The sequence below is a fragment of the Aquarana catesbeiana genome, linkage group LG06, assembly GCF_042186555.1.
Source record: "Aquarana catesbeiana isolate 2022-GZ linkage group LG06, ASM4218655v1, whole genome shotgun sequence".
In the NCBI taxonomy this organism is placed as follows: Eukaryota; Metazoa; Chordata; class Amphibia; order Anura; family Ranidae; genus Aquarana; species Aquarana catesbeiana.
Window position 1 is genome coordinate 32,091,322 of NC_133329.1, and position 18,267 is coordinate 32,109,588.

Here is an 18,267-nt window from a genome sequence, read left to right on the forward strand (position 1 = left end):
TTCACAAATAACTTCAGGTGAAATACAGAACTCTCTGAAAACATGTGGTGTGGCTGTTTCAAGATGCACAATAAGGAGGCACTTGAAGAAAGATGGGCTGCATGGCCGAGTCACCAGAAGAAAGCCATTACTACGCAAATGCCACAAAGTATCCCGCTTACAATACACCAAACAGTACAGAGACAAGCCTCAAACCTTCTGGCACAAAGTCATTTGGAATGATGAGACCAAAATTGAGCTTTTTGGCCACAACCATAAAAGCTTCATTTGGAGAGGAGTCAACAAGGCCTATGATGAAAGGTCCACCATTCCTACTGTGAAACACGGAGATGATTCGCTGATGTTTTGGGGATGCGTGAGCTACAAAGGCACAGGAAATTTGGTCAAAACTGATGACAAGATGAATGCAGTATGTTATCAAATTATTATTCATCAGCCAGGAAGCTGCGCATGGGACGTACTTGGACATTCCAACATGACAACGATCCAAAACACAAGGCCTAGTCGACCTGTCATTGGCTACAGCAGAATAAAGTGAAGGTTCTGGAATGGCCATCTCAGTCTCCCGACCTCAATATCATTGAGCCACTCTATCTCAAAAGTGCAGTTCATGCAAGACAGCTCAAGAATTTACAGGAACTGGAGGCTTTTTGCCAAGAGGAATGGACAGCTTTACCATCTGAGAAGATAAAGAGCCTCATCTACAAATACCACAAAACACTTCAAGCTGTCATTGATGTTAAAGGGGGCAATACACGGTGTTTAGAACTGGGGTATGTAAACTTTTGATCAGGGTAATTTGGGTAGTTTCTGTTGTGATTATGATTTAAAAAGAGTAAACACAGTTGATTGATAATAAATGGCTTCAGCCAAACACTAACCATGAGTGAAAGAAAAGTTTTTGTGTTATCATTCATATTCTCTGAAAAATGGCCAAGAAATCATAAATTCTGCCAGGGTATGTAAACTTATGAGCACAACTAATATATATATATATATATATATATATATATATATATATAATATTTCATAATACAGATTATATTTTTTATTATTATTATTAATAATATTTTTTTATCTTTTGCTTTTAAAGGTAAAGAAGAGATTTGGACCCCAAATCTTTCCTTAAAGTGGACCTGTCATCCTTATTTCTATTACGGAGGATGTTTACATTCCTTGTAATATAAATAAAAGTGATTAAAAAACAAAAAAAAAAATTAAAGGGACAGTGTAAAAGTAAAATAAATAATGATAATAAAATTTTTTTTTAAAGTGCCCCCCCCCCCATCCCTCCGTGCTCGCACGCAGAAACGAACGCATACATAAGTCATGCACGCATATGTAAATGTTATTTGAACCACACATGTGTGATATCGCTGCAAACATTAAAGTGAAATCAATAATTCTAGTGCTAGACCTCCTCTGTAACTCTAAATCGGTAACCTGTAAAGGCATTCAAAGCGTTGCCTATGGAGATTTTAAAGTACTGTAGTTTGTCGCCATTCCACGAGCGTGCGCAATTTTAAAGCATGACATTTTTGGTATCTATTTACTTGGCAAAACATATTTTTTTACATTCTACAAAAAAAAAATTGGGGTGACGCTTGCGCTTTTTAATTTTTTTATTTTTTAATTTCAAGTGAATTTTTCCCAAAAAATTGCCTTTGCAAATGCCATGTGACATAAAAAATTGCGACAATTGCCATTTTATTCCCTAGGGTCTCTGCTCAAAAAAAATGTATAATGTTTGGGGGTTAAAAGTCATTTTCTAGCAAAAAATACTGATTGAAACATGTAAAAAAAGTTCCTGAGAGAGCCTGGACAGCAAGTGGTTAATAAGCTTCCCAATTGTGGAGCGTCGTGCATGTTGGTTTGTTTGTAGCACATTTTGTCACACTAACCACAATTGGGCTGCCATTAACCATTTGTTTTCGTTCACATCTGCGCATTTACAAATGCTCAGCAACCTGCACAGAAAACGTGCACTTTGCTGCGTTTTTTGGAAACGCACTGCAAATGTGTCTCTCTTGTGTTGCCATTTAGGTTGCATTTTCATCTTCACTTTTTCTAACATACGGCAGCCTGCACAGATAACATGCTTTGCTGCGTGTTTCGGAAATACTTACATCGCTCTTGAGTCACCATTTAGTCTGTGTTCTCATCTGGAAGTATCTGAACCCGCTACGAAAATGCACGTTTTGGCCATGCGTTTCCATAACGTATGACAAATGTGCATCGCGCTTGCATTACTGCTTTAGGCTGCGCTTCTAAATGCACGGCAACCTGCCCCAAAAAAAAGGTTAATGTTGCTGTGAACTTCAATAATGTGTGGCAAACGCACGTCATGCTTGTGTTACCATTTTAGGCTGTGTTTGCATCCGTGTGTATTTCCTGAACGCACTACAACCCGCTCAGAAAATGTGCGTTTTGCAGCGTGCTTCGTCAAGGCACGGCAGGCGCGCAACGCTTTTGCATTACCGTTTAGGCTGTGTTTGCACCTGCCTGTTTTATGAACCCACACAGAAAAAAAGGTGCGCTCTGTCATGCGTTTTCAGAAACGTGCTGCAAACCCGCATTGCGTCTCCATAATGGCAATGCAAAAGGGTGATGCGTTTTTGCAGCAATGTTTCCAGAATCAGTTAGCAGTTGCATTTTTTGCCAGGCATTTGTCACGCAAAAGCACGAACCGCTCCACGACCAAAACATCCGTATGTGCAATGCATGTTTATGGGGGGGAATGCGAGTGGAAATGCATGTCACTCTGAATGAAAATCTGCTTGGAAGGGGAGTTTTTATGAAGCAAGGATGATCTGGGAGGAGAGGTAATGGTTAAAGAATAGGTCCTCCTCCTTCCTCCCTCCTCCTTCCTCCCTCCTCCTTCCTCCCTCCCTCCTTCCTCCCTCCTTTCTCCCGCCCCCTTCCTTCCTTCCTTCCTTCCTTCCTTCCTTCCTTCCTTCCTTCCTTCCTTCCTTCCTTCCTTCCTTCCTTCCTTCCTTCCTTCCTTCCTTCCTTCCTTCCTTCCTTCCTTCCTTCCTTCCCTCCCTCCTCCCTCCTCCCTCCCTCTTCCCTCCCTCCTCCCGCCCTCCTTCCCTCCTCCCTCCCTCCTCCCTCCCTCCCTCCATCCCTCCTCCTTCCCTCCCTCCATCCTCCCTCCCCCTTCCCTCCTCTCTCCCTTCCCTCCTCCCTCCCTCCCTCCTCCTTCCCTCCATCCTCTCTCCCTCCCTCCTCCTTCCCTCCTCCCTCCCCTCCCCCCTCCTCCTTCCCTCCTCCTTCCCTCCTCCCTGCCTCCTCCCTCCCTCCTCCTCCCTCCTCCCCTCCCTCTCTCCCTCCTCTTCTCTCCTCCCTCCCTCCCCCTTCCCTCCTCCCTCCCTCCTCCTTCCCTCCATCCTCTCTCCCTCCCTCCCTCCTCCTTCCCTCCTCCCTCCCTTCCCCCTCCTCCTTCCTCCTCCCTTCCTCCCTCCTCCTTCCCTCCTTCCCTCGCTCCTCCCTCCTCCTTCCCTCCTTCCCTCGCTCCTCCCTCCTCCCTTCTACCTCCCTCCTCTTTCCCTCCATCCCTTCTCTCTTCCCTCCCTCCTCCTTCCCTCCATCCTCCCTCCCTCCTCCTTCCCTCCTCCCTCCCTCCTCCCGCCTCCTTCCTTCCATCCTCCCTCCCTCCTCCTTCCCTCCTCCCTTCCTCCCTCCTCCTTCCCTCCTTCCCTCCCTCCTCCTTCCCTCCATCCTTCCTACCTCCTCCCTCCCTCCCCTTTCCTCCTTCCCTCCTCCCTCCTCCCTCCTCCTTCCCTCCTCCCTCCCTCCCTCCTCCTTCCCTTCTCCTTCCCTCCCCCTTCCCTCCTCCCTCCCTCCTCCTTCCCTCCTCCCTCCCTTCTCCCTCCCTCCTTCTCTCCTCCCTCCCTCCCCCTTCCCTCCTCCCTCCCTCCTCCTTCCCTCCATCCCTCCTCCCTCCCTCCCTCCTCCTTCCCTCCTCCCTCCCTTCCCCCCTCCTCCTTCCCTCCTCCCTTCCTCCATCCTCCTTCCCTCCTTCCCTCGCTCCTCCCTCCTCCTTCCCTCCTTCCCTCGCTCCTCCCTCCTCCCTTCTACCTCCCTCCTCTTTCCCTCCATCCTTCTCTCTTCCCTCCCTCCTCCTTCCCTCCATCCTCCCTCCTCCTCCTTCCCTCCTCCCTCCCTCCTCCCGCCTCCTTCCTTCATCCTCCCTCACTCCTCCTTCCCTACCTCCCTTCCTCCCTCCTCCTTCCCTCCTTCCCTCCCTCCTCCTTCCCTCCATCCTTCCTACCTCCTCCCTCCCTCCCCCTTTCCTCCTTCCCTCCTCCCTCCCTCCCTCCATCCTCCCTCCATTCTCCCCTCCCTCCTTCCCTCCTCCCTCCCTCCCTCCTCTTCCCTCCTCCCTCCCTCCCTCCTCCTTCCCTTCTCCTTCCCTCCCCCTTCCCTCCTCCCTCCCTTCTCCTTCCCTCCATCCTCCCTCCTTCATTCTCTCCATCCTCCCTCCCTCCTCCCTTCCTCCCTCCTCCTTAGTATTTGTGCAGCGGTTTTGCAAACGGAATTTTGTTTTGGGAAAAAATTACACTTTTTAATTTAAAAAAAATGCAAACGTTACCCCAATTTTTTGTATAATGTGAAAGATGATGTCCTAATATGTCACACTTTAAAATTGCGCACGCTCGTGGAATAGCGACAACTTAAGTACTTAAAAATCTCCACAAGCGACGATTTTAAACGCCTATATAAGTTACCTGTTTAGAGTGACAGAGGAGGTCTGGTGCTGGAATTATTGCTCTCGCTGTAACGTTCACGTGACACCTCACATGTGTGGTTTGGATACCATTTACATATGCGGGCGCGACTTGCGTAGGCGTTGATTCTGTGCACGAGCGCGGAGGGATGGGGATGCTTTTTATTTGTTTTTACTTACACTGTCCCCTTTAAAAAAAAACAACACAATTTATTATCACTTTTATTCCTATTACAAGGAATGTAAACATCCCTTGTAATAGAAATGGATGACAGGTCCTCTTTATGGAGAGATCGGGGTCAAAAAGGCCCCTAAATCTCTTCTTCACCCTTTTTTCAAAGCAAAAGATCATCGTTCGCGGAGATACCTGACGTGTGGTTCGAATATCGCCTACGTATATGTGTGTGACTTACGTATGTATGCTTTCTCTTTTGTGTGCGAGCACGGAGGGATGGGGGCGCTGCGCTTTTTTTTTTTTTTTGATCAATTTTATTACTATTCTAAGGAATGTAAACATCCCTTGTAATTATAAAAAGGAAGACAGGTCCTCTTTATGTAGAGATCTTTTCTTTACCTTTCAAAAGAATAACATTTGTGGCGATACCAGAGGCGTGGTTTGAATATCATTTACTTGTTGTACATTTTCTGCCGAATGAACAATAAATTGAAAGATGAATGTGTTTCCCGTCTGAACTATTTGTACTATATGTAAAAAAAAGAACAAAAAATGGATTCATTTATGTCCACTGAACGATTTATCAGTCATTACATGACGGCACTATCGTTTGCTCTCACTGCCGAATGTTTGTTTTTTGAAAATGGGTTTGGACAATTTTTCCTATAGTGTATGGCCAGCATTCCTCCTCCTCCTCTCACACAATACGATATGATCCGATCCTCCTTCTCCTCCTCCTCGTCCTCCTCAATATGATCCAATCCTCCTCCTCCACAATAAGATCCGATCCTCCTCCACAATACGATCCAATCCTCCTCCTCCTCTCACACAATACGATCCGATCCTCCTCCCCCTCTCACACAATACGATCCAGTCCTTCTCTCTTCCTCCCCCTCCACAATACGATCTGATCCTCCTCCTCCACAATATGATCCGATCCTCCTCCTCCTCCACAATACGATCCGATCCTCCTTCTCCTCCACAATACGATCCGATCCTCCTCCTCCTCCACAATACGATCCGATCCTCCTTCTCCTCCACAATACGATCCAATCCTCCTCCTCCTCTCACACAATACGATCCAGTCCTTCTCTCTTCCTCCCCCTCCACAATACGATCTGATCCTCCTCCTCCACAATACGATCCGATCCTCCTCCTCCTCTCACACAATACGATCCAGTCCTTCTCTCTTCCTCCCCCTCCACAATACGATCTGATCCTCCTCCTCCACAATATGATCCGATCCTCCTCCACAATACAAGCCGATCCTCCTCCTCCTCCACAATACGATCCAATCCTCCTCCTCCACAATACGATCCGATCCTCCTCCTCCTCCACAATACGATCCTGCTCCTCCTTCTCCTTTCACACAATACGATCCGATCCTACTCCTCCTCCCCTCACACAATACGATACGATCCAATCCTCCTTCTCCTCCTCCTCCTCCACAATATGATCTGATTCTCCTCCTCCTCCACCACAATACTATCCGATCCTCCTCCTCCTCCACAATACGATCCGATCCCCCTCCTTCTCCACAATCCGATCCAATCCCCCTCCTCCTCCACAATACGATCCTCCTCCACAATACGATCTGATCCTCCTCCTCTCACACAATACGATCCGATCCTTCTCCTCCTCCTCCTCTCACACAATACGATACGATCCAATCCTCCTTCTCCTCCTCCTCCTCCAGAATATGATCTGATTCTCCTCCTCCTCCACAATACTATCCGATCCTCCTCCTCCTCCTCCACAATACGATCCATTCCTCCTCCTCTTCCACAATATGATCTGATCCTCCTCCTCCTCCACAATACGATCCTCCTCCACAATACGATCCTCCTCCTCCACAATACGATCCAATCCTCTTCCTCCTCTCACACAATACGATCCGATCCTCCTCCTCCTCTCACACAATACGATCCAATCCTCCTTCTCTTCCTCCCCCTCCACAATACGATCTGATCCTCCTCCTCCACAATACGATCCGATCCTCCTCCTCCTCCACAATAGAGTCCGATCCTCCTCCTCCTCCACAATACGATCCGATCCTCCTTCTCCTCCACAATACGATCCAATCCTCCTCCTCCTCCACAAGACAAGCCGATCCTCCTCCTTCTCCACAATACGATCCAATCCTCCTCCTCCACAATACGATCCGATCCTCCTCCTCCTCCACAATACGATCCTGCTCCTCCTCCTCCTTTCACACAATACGATGCGATCCTACTCCTCCTCCCCTCAAACAATACGATACGATCCTCCTCCTCCTCCTCTCACACAATACGATACGATCCAATCCTCCTTCTCCTCCTCCTCCTCCACAATATGATCTGATTCTCCTCCTCCTCCACCACAATACTATCCGATCCTCCTCCTCCTCCACAATACGATCCGATCCTCCTCCTCCTCCACAATACGATCCGATCCTCCTCCTCCTCCACAATACGATCCGATCCTTCTCCTCCTCCACAATACGATCCGATCCCCCTCCTCCTCCACAATACGATCCGATCCAATCCTCCTCCTCCTCCTCCAGAATATGATCTGATTCTCCTCCTCCTCCACAATACTATCCGATCCTCCTCCTCCACAATACGATCCATTCCTTCTCCTCTTCCACAATATGATCTGATCCTCCTCCTCCTCCACAATACGATCCTCCTCCACAATACGATCCTCCTCCTCCTCCTCCACAATACGATCCGATCCTCCTCCTCCTCCACAATACAAGCCGATCCTCCTCCTCCTCCACAATACAAGCCGATCCTCCTCCTCCACAATACGATCCGATCCTTCTCCTCCTCCACAATGCGATCCGATCCCCCTCCTCTCACACAATACGATTCGATCCTTCTCCTCTCACACAATACGATACGATCCAATCCTCCTTCTCCTCCTCCTCCTCCAGAATATGATCTGATTCTCCTCCTCCTCCACAATACTATCCGATCCTCCTCCTCCTCCTCCACAATACGATCCATTCCTCCTCCTCTTCCACAATATGATCTGATCCTCCTCCTCCTCCACAATACGATCCTCCTCCACAATACGATCCTCCTCCTCCTCCTCCTCCTCAATACGATCCGATCCTCCTCCTCCTCCACAATACCAGCCGATCCTCCTCCTCCTCCACAATACAAGCCGATCCTCCTCCTCCACAATATGATCCGATCCTCCTCCTCCTCCACAATACGATACGATCCTCCTCCTCCTCCACAATACAGTCCGATCCTCCTCCTCCTCCACAATACGATCCAATCCTCCTTCTCCTCCACAATACGACCCAATCCTCCTCCTCCTCCACAATACGATCCGATCCTCCTCCTCCACAATACGATCCGATCCTCCTCCTCCTCCACAATACGATCCAATCCTCCTCCTCCACAATACGATCCGATCCTCCTCCTCCTCCACAATACGATCCTGCTCCTCCTCCTCCTTTCACACAATACGATCCGATCCTACTCCTCCTCCCCTCAAACAATACGATACGATCCTCCTCCTCTCACACAATACGATACGATCCAATTCTCCTTCTCCTCCTCCTCCTCCACAATATGATCTGATTCTCCTCCTCCTCCACCACAATACTATCCGATCCTCCTCCTCCTCCACAATACGATCCGATCCTCCTCCTCCTCCACAATACGATCCGATCCTTCTCCTCCTCCACAATACGATCCGATCCCCCTCCTCCTCCACAATACGATCCGATCCCCCTCCTCTCACACAATACGATCCGATCCAATCCTCCTCCTCCTCCAGAATATGATCTGATTCTCCTCCTCCTCCACAATACTATCCGATCCTCCTCCTCCTCCTCCACAATACGATCCATTCCTCCTCCTCTTCCACAATATGATCTGATCCTCCTCCTCCTCCACAATACGATCCTCCTCCACAATACGATCCTCCTCCTCCACAATACGATCCGATCCTCCTCCTCCTCCACAATACAAGCCGATCCTCCTCCTCCTCCACAATACGATCCAATCCTCCTCCTCCACAATACAATCCGATCCTCCTCCTCCTCCACAATACGATCCTGCTCCTCCTCCTCCTTTCACACAATACGATCCGATCCTACTCCTCCTCCCCTCAAACAATACGATACGATCCTCCTCCTCTCACACAATACGATACGATCCAATCCTCCTTCTCCTCCTCCTCCTCCACAATATGATCTGATTCTCCTCCTCCTCCACCACAATACTATCCGATCCTCCTCCTCCTCCACAATACGATCCGATCCTCCTCCTCCTCCACAATACGATCCGATCCCCCTCCTCCTCCACAATCCGATCCGATCCCCCTCCGCCTCCACAATACAATCCTCCTCCACAATACGATCTGATCCTCCTCCTCTCACACAATACGATCCGATCCTTCTCCTCCTCCTCTCACACAATATGATACGATCCAATCCTCCTTCTCCTCCTCCTCCTCCAGAATATCCGATCCTCCTCCTCCTCCACAATACTATCCGATCCTCCTCCTCCTCCACAATATGATCTGATCCTCCGCCTCCTCCACAATACGATCCTCCTCCACAATACGATCCTCCTCCTCCTCCTCCACAATACGATCCAATCCTCCTCCTCCTCCACAATATGATCCGATCCTCCTCCTCCTCCACAATACGATCCTCCTCCACAATACGATCCTCCTCCTCCTCCGACACAATACGATCCGATCCTCCTTCTCCTTTCACACAATACGATCCGATCCTGCTCCTCCTCCTTTCACACAATACCATCCGATCGTCCTCCTCCTTACACACAATACGATCTGATCCTCCTCCTCCTTTCACACAATAGGATCCGATACTGCTCCTCCTCCTCCTTTCACACAATACGATCCGATCCTCCTCCTCCACAATACGATCCTCCTCCTCTTCCGACACAATACGATCCTCCTCCTCCACAATACAATCCTCCTCCACAATACGATCCTCCTCCTCCTCTGACACAATACGATCCGATCCCCCTCCTCCTTTCACACAATACCATACTATCGTCCTCCTCCTTTCACACAATACGATCCGATCCTGCTCTACCTCCTCCTTACACACAATACGATCTGATCCTCCTCCTCCTTTCACACAATACAATCCGATCCTCCTCCTCTCTCCACTGAATACTTTATGTCCTTTTTCTTCTGCTCTCCCCTCCATAAATCTGCACTGCAAACATCACTGCAGCCTCCGATCTCCACACTCATCATCTGTCTTGCACCCTTTCCAGCCTAGCTCACTTTTTATCCAATCGTCACGTTTTCTGCAACTCTTTTTTACCTACAAAATGACAATGATCCTGGGGACTTTGAATGAGGCCGGACACAAGAAATGCATACAGAGTACACGAGGTTGTGCGTTTTTAATAATTTTTTTTTTTTTTCCATGTTGTAAACATTTCATAATCATAGAAATACAGAACGTCATTCATATTGTTCTGATACATAGTGGTATATACTTGTGTAGCGCCCTGCTCCTGAAGAGCAGGCGCTATTCTTTTGAAATTTAAGTTAGTTGAAGCTACAGTTTGGCTCAGCTTATTATTACCTAAATTTAATGGTTTCTGTACCAGTTTGGCTGGACTGTGCAGATTTCCATCCAACCATGGGTGGTGCTGTCACCATTGGTGGATGTGGTAAATGCAGTCTGGTCGAACATATGGTCAGGCCTTCTGGGAAAGGGTATTTGAGGAACAGACACCGTGCAAGAGAGGTTGGCGCTTCCTGGCCTTGTGGCCCTCCTGGCCTGGGGAACTGCTGTTGCTTAAAGTTCTGCCTTGAGGTTGGCAGACTCAAGGCCTAGCTACTAAAAAGAAGGATCAGAGCTTTAGTGGCCTACTGGTCCGTATGATGGTCTCGTTGCTGTCTGGCCTGCGGGAAGAAGCAAGGGATTGCAGTGACCAGGGGGGGACTCTTCAGGAGGGGACCGAGCATAAGGCTGGTATCTTGAGAAGAGCCTGGGAACTCAGTCGGAGACACAGCAGTCAGTTCATTCAAGATTGCAAGGTCTGTGGCAGAGACCATGTTCGAGCATCACATCGGCTGCTAGGTCGGTGAGAGAGACCTATCCGGTGGTTGTTGAATCCAGCTGTGGAAGTGCCAGTTGCTGGATATAGAAATTACCTCAAACCACAAGATCCAAGGTACCTGAATCCCCTTTCACCCTCTACCTGCCTATTGCATGTTTTGCAATAGGCAAAAGGACTAAATGTTGGAGCCAGTGTTTCAATTGAGCAAGTGATAAGTACCCCTAGGATGAACACTGTGAAGATGGTAATGGTAAGCCCGAAGAAAAATATTAGCAGATCCTGCGGGGGTAAAAATGACTATGCTACATGTGGGGGCTCGAGTCTGGGATTTACGGTTACCTATAGCAACTAAAGGAACTTTTCTTTTGCCAAGGAATTATTGCAATAGAGGGTTTTGGACTTTGGACTTGGCTTTTTTTTTGTCTGTTTGTGTTCAACAACGTCATTGGTTACGGATCAAGGTAATGGCGAGTCAGTGGTGGGGGAAGTTAAGGAAGCCCGGGAGTTGTGTGACCAGAGGAGCCAATGGGAGGAGTTGTCCAAATTACATGCTGAGTGAGACACTGTGTGGTTTGAAAAAACGCGGAGAAGGAAGGACCTGCCGAGCTGTCACCATGTTCTGAATGCCAGGAATGCAGTCTGCTATGGGGCCCAGAATGTTCTCTGGAGGCACCACTGCGAGTATTAGACTGCCTGGAACCCTGACAGACACAGGGATTCGCCTGAAACCGCATGGGCGTTTCATCCTGTATACAACGGGAGACTCAGAGGCTTTGGGCATGCTGTGTAACAGATGCGAGGGACTGGTCGCAAGTCCTCGACTGTTTGTCCGGTGCTTGCACTGCGGGGAGTATCTGCTCACTGTGGAGCAACTCACCATGTCGCCACGGGCCTACCGGATGGATTGGGCTACAGGCATCACCACTGAAGAAACTGTTGTATTCAATCCTACAATCAGGCCTACGCTCTCAAAGTCTGCTACGCCAAGTGTTCCCAAGAGAGATGGTGCTGTAACTACCATTGAGGAACCGACAGTGAATATTGCTACTGCCATCACTTCCACCATTACCGACCTTGCTGTTCCTACTCAAAAGAAGGTTGGATATGTAAAAGCCTCCCGCGGCCGCGGTCGAGGTTTACCTCAGAGATTGTCTGAACCGGATCCACAGAAGGAGTCCACGTCAGGAACGGGTGAGATCTCAGGGGACATTATGCATGGGGGGACTGTTTGCCCCTATACACCTGCCGAGGAGTTGCGGGACTCGGAAATAGACTCTCTCAGATCTTTCAGGAGATGATGATCTCATTGAATCTTTGTCCCAGGAGATGCTGTGGGCGAATAGTGACGATGTTGCTGCAACATTTAATTTGTCTGACTGGGCAGCCGTGAACTCAGGGAACACATCACCTTGGGTGGAAACCCCTACAATTACTAGCGGGACTTTGTCTAAAAATACCGGTCCGTCTGGGGAAAACAAATCATCTCTCTTCGCTATGGTACACAAGTCCCCGGTTTCATGTGTACCCTCTGGTTTGGGAAGTTTCCGTTCTGTGCCAAGGTTTGCTCGATCTCAACAGCTGTTAAATAAACGAGTGGCCACAGAATATGGGCTTGAATTCCTCTACGTTCCTAGGGATATCATGCAAGAGATTGAGGAGAACAGAGAGAGCTGGTATAGTGAAGACGTTTGGGACTATTTGAAAGTGCCAAAGCCTTTTAGGAAGCCAGGATGTTCTTCTATGATAGATGGATTTGCCAGATGCCTGTTGCATTGGAGCTATGGGAGACACATATATGCAGATAAAGTTGTCAACTGTCGGCCGGGAAAAGATAACATCGTATACTTTATCACCACAGTAGATGCACAAGGGAAAGCTGTGACTTTGCCTGATCCCCGGTTTTATTGGTGACCGATTATGGTAACTGTTTCTGTTGGTGATAGCCTAAGAAGAAAATTTCTATTTTCTTTTCCTTTCTTCAATGCAAAACTATGGGGAATAGTGAGTTAGTGTCAGTTGATAGAGAAACTGCGTGTCAAGGTTTTTGAACTATTTCAACACTTGCCTAAAAGGATTTGTATTGCAACGACTTCTGCCACCAGGTGGTAGCAGTTTGCCCGACAAGGTCGAACTTTGCATTTAGAAAGAAATATATGATAAACATAGTTTTTAGCGAGAAAGAAAATTTCATTTTCCAGGAAATGGGGTTTTGCTTCTTGCAAGAAAGGTACTGACTTTTATATTGTTGTTTTGTTTTGTGTGTTTTATTTCAGATTAGACTTGATCTTCTAGCAAACAATTGGGAAGTGGGTGGTGCAGATAGCTCGATAGGTCATGGGAAAGTGTTGCTATACTTTCTAATTCATGTGTGATGTTGTTAATCATTTAATGTGTTGTTGCTTTACTCTCTCTCTTCTTTCAACTAAAATGTTGGGATTCACGTATTTGACTCTCAGGATTGAGTGTTAAATTTATTTTTTTTCCTCCACGATGAGGACATCGTCTGTTGTTGTGGGGGGAGTGTGTAGCGCCCTGCTCCTGAAGAGCAGATGCTATTCTTTGGAAATTTAAGTTAGTTGAAGCTACAGTTTGGCTCAACTTATTATTACCTAAATGTAATGGTTTCTGTACCAGTTTGGCTGGACTGTGCAGATTTCCATCCGACCATGGGTGGTGCTGTCACCATTGGTGGATGTGGTAAATGCAGTCTGGTCGAACTTATTGAATACTCTTTGCTCTGAGACTATTCGTGGGAGTGGTTCATCCGCCGAGCATTCTGGGAAATGGTATTTAAGGAACAGACACCGTGCAAGAGAGGTTGGCGCTTCCTGACCTCGTGGCCCTCCTGGCCTGGGGAACTGCTGTTGCTTAAAGTTCTGCCTTGAGGTTGGCAGACTCAAGGCCTAGCTACTAAAAGAAGGATCAGAGCTTCAGTGGTCTACTGGTTTGCATGATGGTCTCATTGCTGTCTGGCCTGCGGGAAGAAGCAAGGGTTTGCAGTGACCAGTGGAGGACTCTTCAGGAGAGGACCGAGCATAAGGCTGGTAACTTGAGAAGAGCCTGGGAACTCAGTCGGAGACGCATCTAGGATCAAACACAGAAGTCAGTTCATTCAAGATTGCAAGGTCTGTGGCATCACATTGGCTGCTAGGTCGGTGAGAGAGACCTATCCGGTGGTTGTTGAATCCAGCTGTGCAAGTGCCAGCCGCTGGATATAGAAATTACCAAGATCCAAGGTACCTGAATCCCTTTTCACCCTCTACCTGCCTAGTGCATGTTTTGTTCTTTAATAAAGCTTGGAAGAAAAGGAAAAAAAAAATTCATTAAATGGCTCCAACTTCTTTACCAAGCTCCCACAGCACGCATTCAGGTCAACGGTAGAATCTCCCCCTCCTTCCCACTCTCCCATGGTACACGCCAAGGCTGCCCCATTTCACCCCTATTGTACGCCCTGGCTGTTGAGCCCTTGGCCATTGCACTTAGGAATCACCCAGGTATCACCGGTCTCCGACGCGGACAACTGACGGAGGTAGTTAGTCTATACGCAGACGACATGCTCTTATACCTTGCTGATTCCGGTCCCTCACTCCAGGCAGCCTTACAACTCATCACAGACTTGGGAGCATTCTCTGGTCTGCAAATAAACTGGGCCAAGTCCCAAATTCTCCCTCTAGACTCGGATGTCCCCACTGCTGATCAAGCTGCACTCCCCTTAGTCAGGGCAGCACTATTAAATACCTGGGTGTCCGCGTCTCTAGATCCCTCCTAGATTACATCACTCTTAATATTGAACCCCTATACAATACCCTCAAAACCAAAACACAAACACGGTCCCGTCTCCCCCTGGGTGTTATGGGCCGAATAAATCTTATTAAGATGATACTACTCCTCAAGCAACTCTACATTTTCTGGCAGGCCCCGCTAAATATCCCCTCACGCATTTTTAAATCCATGGAATCAATACTCAATGCGTTTATTTGGGGCCCCTCCCGACACAAGTTATCGTGGCAGGTCCTAAAAGGCTCGATTGACCTCGGCGGCACCGCACTACCAGACCTCTCCACATACTACATAGCATCCCAACTCTCCCACTTCTTTTACATTAACCAAATCAACAGGGAAAGATACTCCACCCTGGTCTGCTCCCAGGCCCCTGGCTCAGCGGCTCACCCTTTCCAGATTTTGTTTTGTGGCCTCCGCAGTTCACCCCGAACCAGTGACAGGAAGCATATGCTCTTCCACCATTGGAAAATCTGGCAATTGGTCATGCACCTCAGCGAGACACCCACCCCACACTCGCACACACCCTTATGGAACAACCCACACATGCCCGAGCTGATCACTATTCCCTCTTTACTCCGGTCTGTGGATCGACAGGGGGGGTCCTATATCTATTGCAAGTAGTGGCCAACGGGACGGTCCAGTCTTTCCAAACGCTAAAAGACAACTTTGCTCTACCCAACTATATGTTTTTCTGATACCTGCACTCAACACCCAATTCAGGGACTCTATCCCAGTTCTTGAAACCATATTAGTGTACATTATCTTTGGAAGAAACCCCAAAAAGCTCATCTCCCAAATGTATAACTACCTTATGCTACCCACAGCAACTACCACAGCTTACCAACTGAAATCCAGTTGGGAATCCAACCTGGGCACCATATCAGATGAGGACTGGGAGGAGGCACTCGCCACCTGTAGGACCGTGTCCCCTAAAATGTCTGTATGATGTACCAATAAACGGCACTTCAAGGAATAAAGTTTTGCCGGCTCTCCTTATTACTGTTGCACCCTAACAGCACATTCTACCACCTGCTCTGAACCTGTCCGTCCATTCAGGGATACTGGACCCAGGTGGTCCGGTTCCTCTACGACCACATGGGTTCCCCACTGACCCTATGCCCCCGACAGTGTGTATTGGGACTCCTCTCACTATCTGAAAATGAGAAATACTTGAACATATTTCTCCAAGAAACACTATTTTTGGCCAGATTGCAGATAGCCAGACTGTGGATGAGGGAGCCCCCCCCCCTCACGCTGCAGCAATGGATCAGAGCTGTCAATAACACTCTCCCATACAAGAAAGTGTTGTACATCCACAGGGGTTGCCCGAATAAGTACCACAAAATATGGGATAGATGGTTGGAGAATACCTCCACCTGCCATGAGGATGATTAGGAATATCCTCCCCTGACTACCCCCTCAGGCTCTCCCTGCTAATCTCCCACCTTCCCCTATTGGTCCTACACAGCCATATTATTATTCAACCGTTTGTAACATGCTAAAATTCTCTATTGCTACTTGTCGAGACGCAATGTATGTCAACAAGATCGTTTTGTATGTAGTGCCTGTTGCACTTTTTCCAGATTAACAATATGATGGTTTCAGATGGAATAGTGAGATGAAAGTCTGCTTGATTAACCATTTCTGTATCAGTGGCTTTGAAAAAAATCAACCCATGAAAAATCCAGTTATACTAATGAGTAATTAACCACGTAATTGATTCCATATGTGATTTATTTGAAAAATTTGTAAATTCTCATGAATGTAATTGTGAATTGTGATGTTAGGTGTGTTCTGATCTGAGGAAGGGCGTAAGCATGTGAGCCCGAAGCAAAAAATCTCTTTGAACACTTTACTATATAACTATTTTTGAAATGTTTGAAAAAATAACATTTTAAGTGCAGCAATCCTTCGAACTTTTTTCTTACATGTATGGTCGGTAGGAAGACCAGTTTGCTTTGCACTACATACAAACCGGGTGCGGCTCTCCCTAACTACAGTACATTATATATATAGACATACACTGTGGTTCCCTTTCCCACTCTATCCTTCAGCGAGAAGTTCTTGATTTTCTGGTCAGTTTAGTTTCTCTGTAATATCGACATTCTTTTTAGTTTCTTTCACTTCTAGTAACAAAGTTTTATTTGCAGATCCCACAAAGTGAGGAGGAACCCCGGAGAGTCTCATGGGGAACAGCACCAACAAACCGTACGTTTATTAGATTCAAATATTTATGTGTGTGTATACATGACTATCATTCAATGATATATCTCTGACATATACCGCAGTTCTGTACAGAGGACACTGAGCCTGTTGGTTATGCAGAGTGACAGCTGTGGAGAACTTGTGGATGTTCTTCAGAGGTCACAGCTCTGATGTGGGGGGGGGGGTGTTAGACTGTGTAAAGTGAGAGCTGTGGGCTGAGGGATTCGTACAGAGTGTTGTGGGGGTGCGGAGGTGAAAGATGGGGGGGGGGGGGTTGCAGAGGTTGAGAGCTGTGGCTTGAGTTGAGCTGTCATTAAAAAGTGAAATGTGGAGGGTGGGAGATAACCTGTGAACGGGAGGGGGGGGGGTGATATGTTGAAAATAGGTAAAAGGGGAATTGTGGATTGGAGGGGGGGGCGCATGCTAAGGTGTATTGTGGAATGTGGGGGGGAAGGAGAAGGTGAGCTGCAAATTGCGGGCTAGGTGAGCTGTAGATGGGGAGGGAGAAGGTGACTTGTGGAGGGGGGACAGGTTGGTTGAACTGTGGAGGGAGAGGGTGAGCTGTGGATGAGAGTAGAGTAGATGACCTGTAGATGGGGGGGGAGGGTGAGCTGTGGACCAGAGAAGACCAGGTGACCAGTGGATGGGGGGGGCTGTGGACAGGGGAGAGATGGTGAGCTGTGGACCAGAGAAGACAAGGTGACCGGTGGATGGGGGGGGAGAGCTGTGGACAGAGGGGATGGCAAGCTATGGACCAAGGAAGACAAGGTGACCGGTGGATGGGAGGTAGAGCTGTGGACAGGGGGGGGATGGCGAGCTGTGGACCAGAGAAGACAAGGTGACCAGTGGATGGGGGGGGGGGGCTGTGGACAGGGGGGAGAGGGTGAGCTGTGGTTGGGGCTCGGGGGAGCTGTAGACCAGAAGAGAGAAGGTGACCTGTGGGGGGGGGGAGAGATAGTGAGCTGTAGATGGTGGGGGGGGGGGCTGTGGACAAGGGGGAGAGGGTAAGCTGTGGACCAGAGAATGTGACCTATGGGGGAGGGAGAGAGCTGTGGACAGGGGGGAGAGGGTGAGCTGTGGACCAGAGAAGGTCAACTGTGGATGGGGGTCGGGGGATCTGTAGACCATAGGAGAGAAGGTGACCTCCAGGGAGGGTGGTGAACTGTGGATGAGAGGAGAGAAGGGGATCTGTGTATTGGGGGGAGAGCTGGGGGGGTGAGCCTTGACCACACCTATTATTTGGCAACACTTCTCTTTCCTGAGGAATGGAGGAATTGGAGGTGGGGTTGGGGGCAGGGAGCTGACTTGGGATTGTGGGTTCCTGCACCTAT

General features: G+C 48.3%; 1 protein-coding gene across 1 annotated transcript in view; it reads left to right on the forward strand.

Moving 5' to 3' along the window:
- Positions 1-16,830: 16,830 nt before the first annotated feature.
- LOC141148264 (RING finger protein 112-like) overlaps positions 16,831-18,267 on the forward strand; it is a 60,931-nt gene continuing 59,494 nt past the window's right edge. Inside the window, exon 1 of the mRNA XM_073635532.1 lies at positions 16,831-16,939. Coding sequence (XP_073491633.1) covers positions 16,917-16,939 — 23 coding nt within the window. The 5' untranslated portion in view covers positions 16,831-16,916. The remainder of the gene's footprint in view (positions 16,940-18,267) is intronic.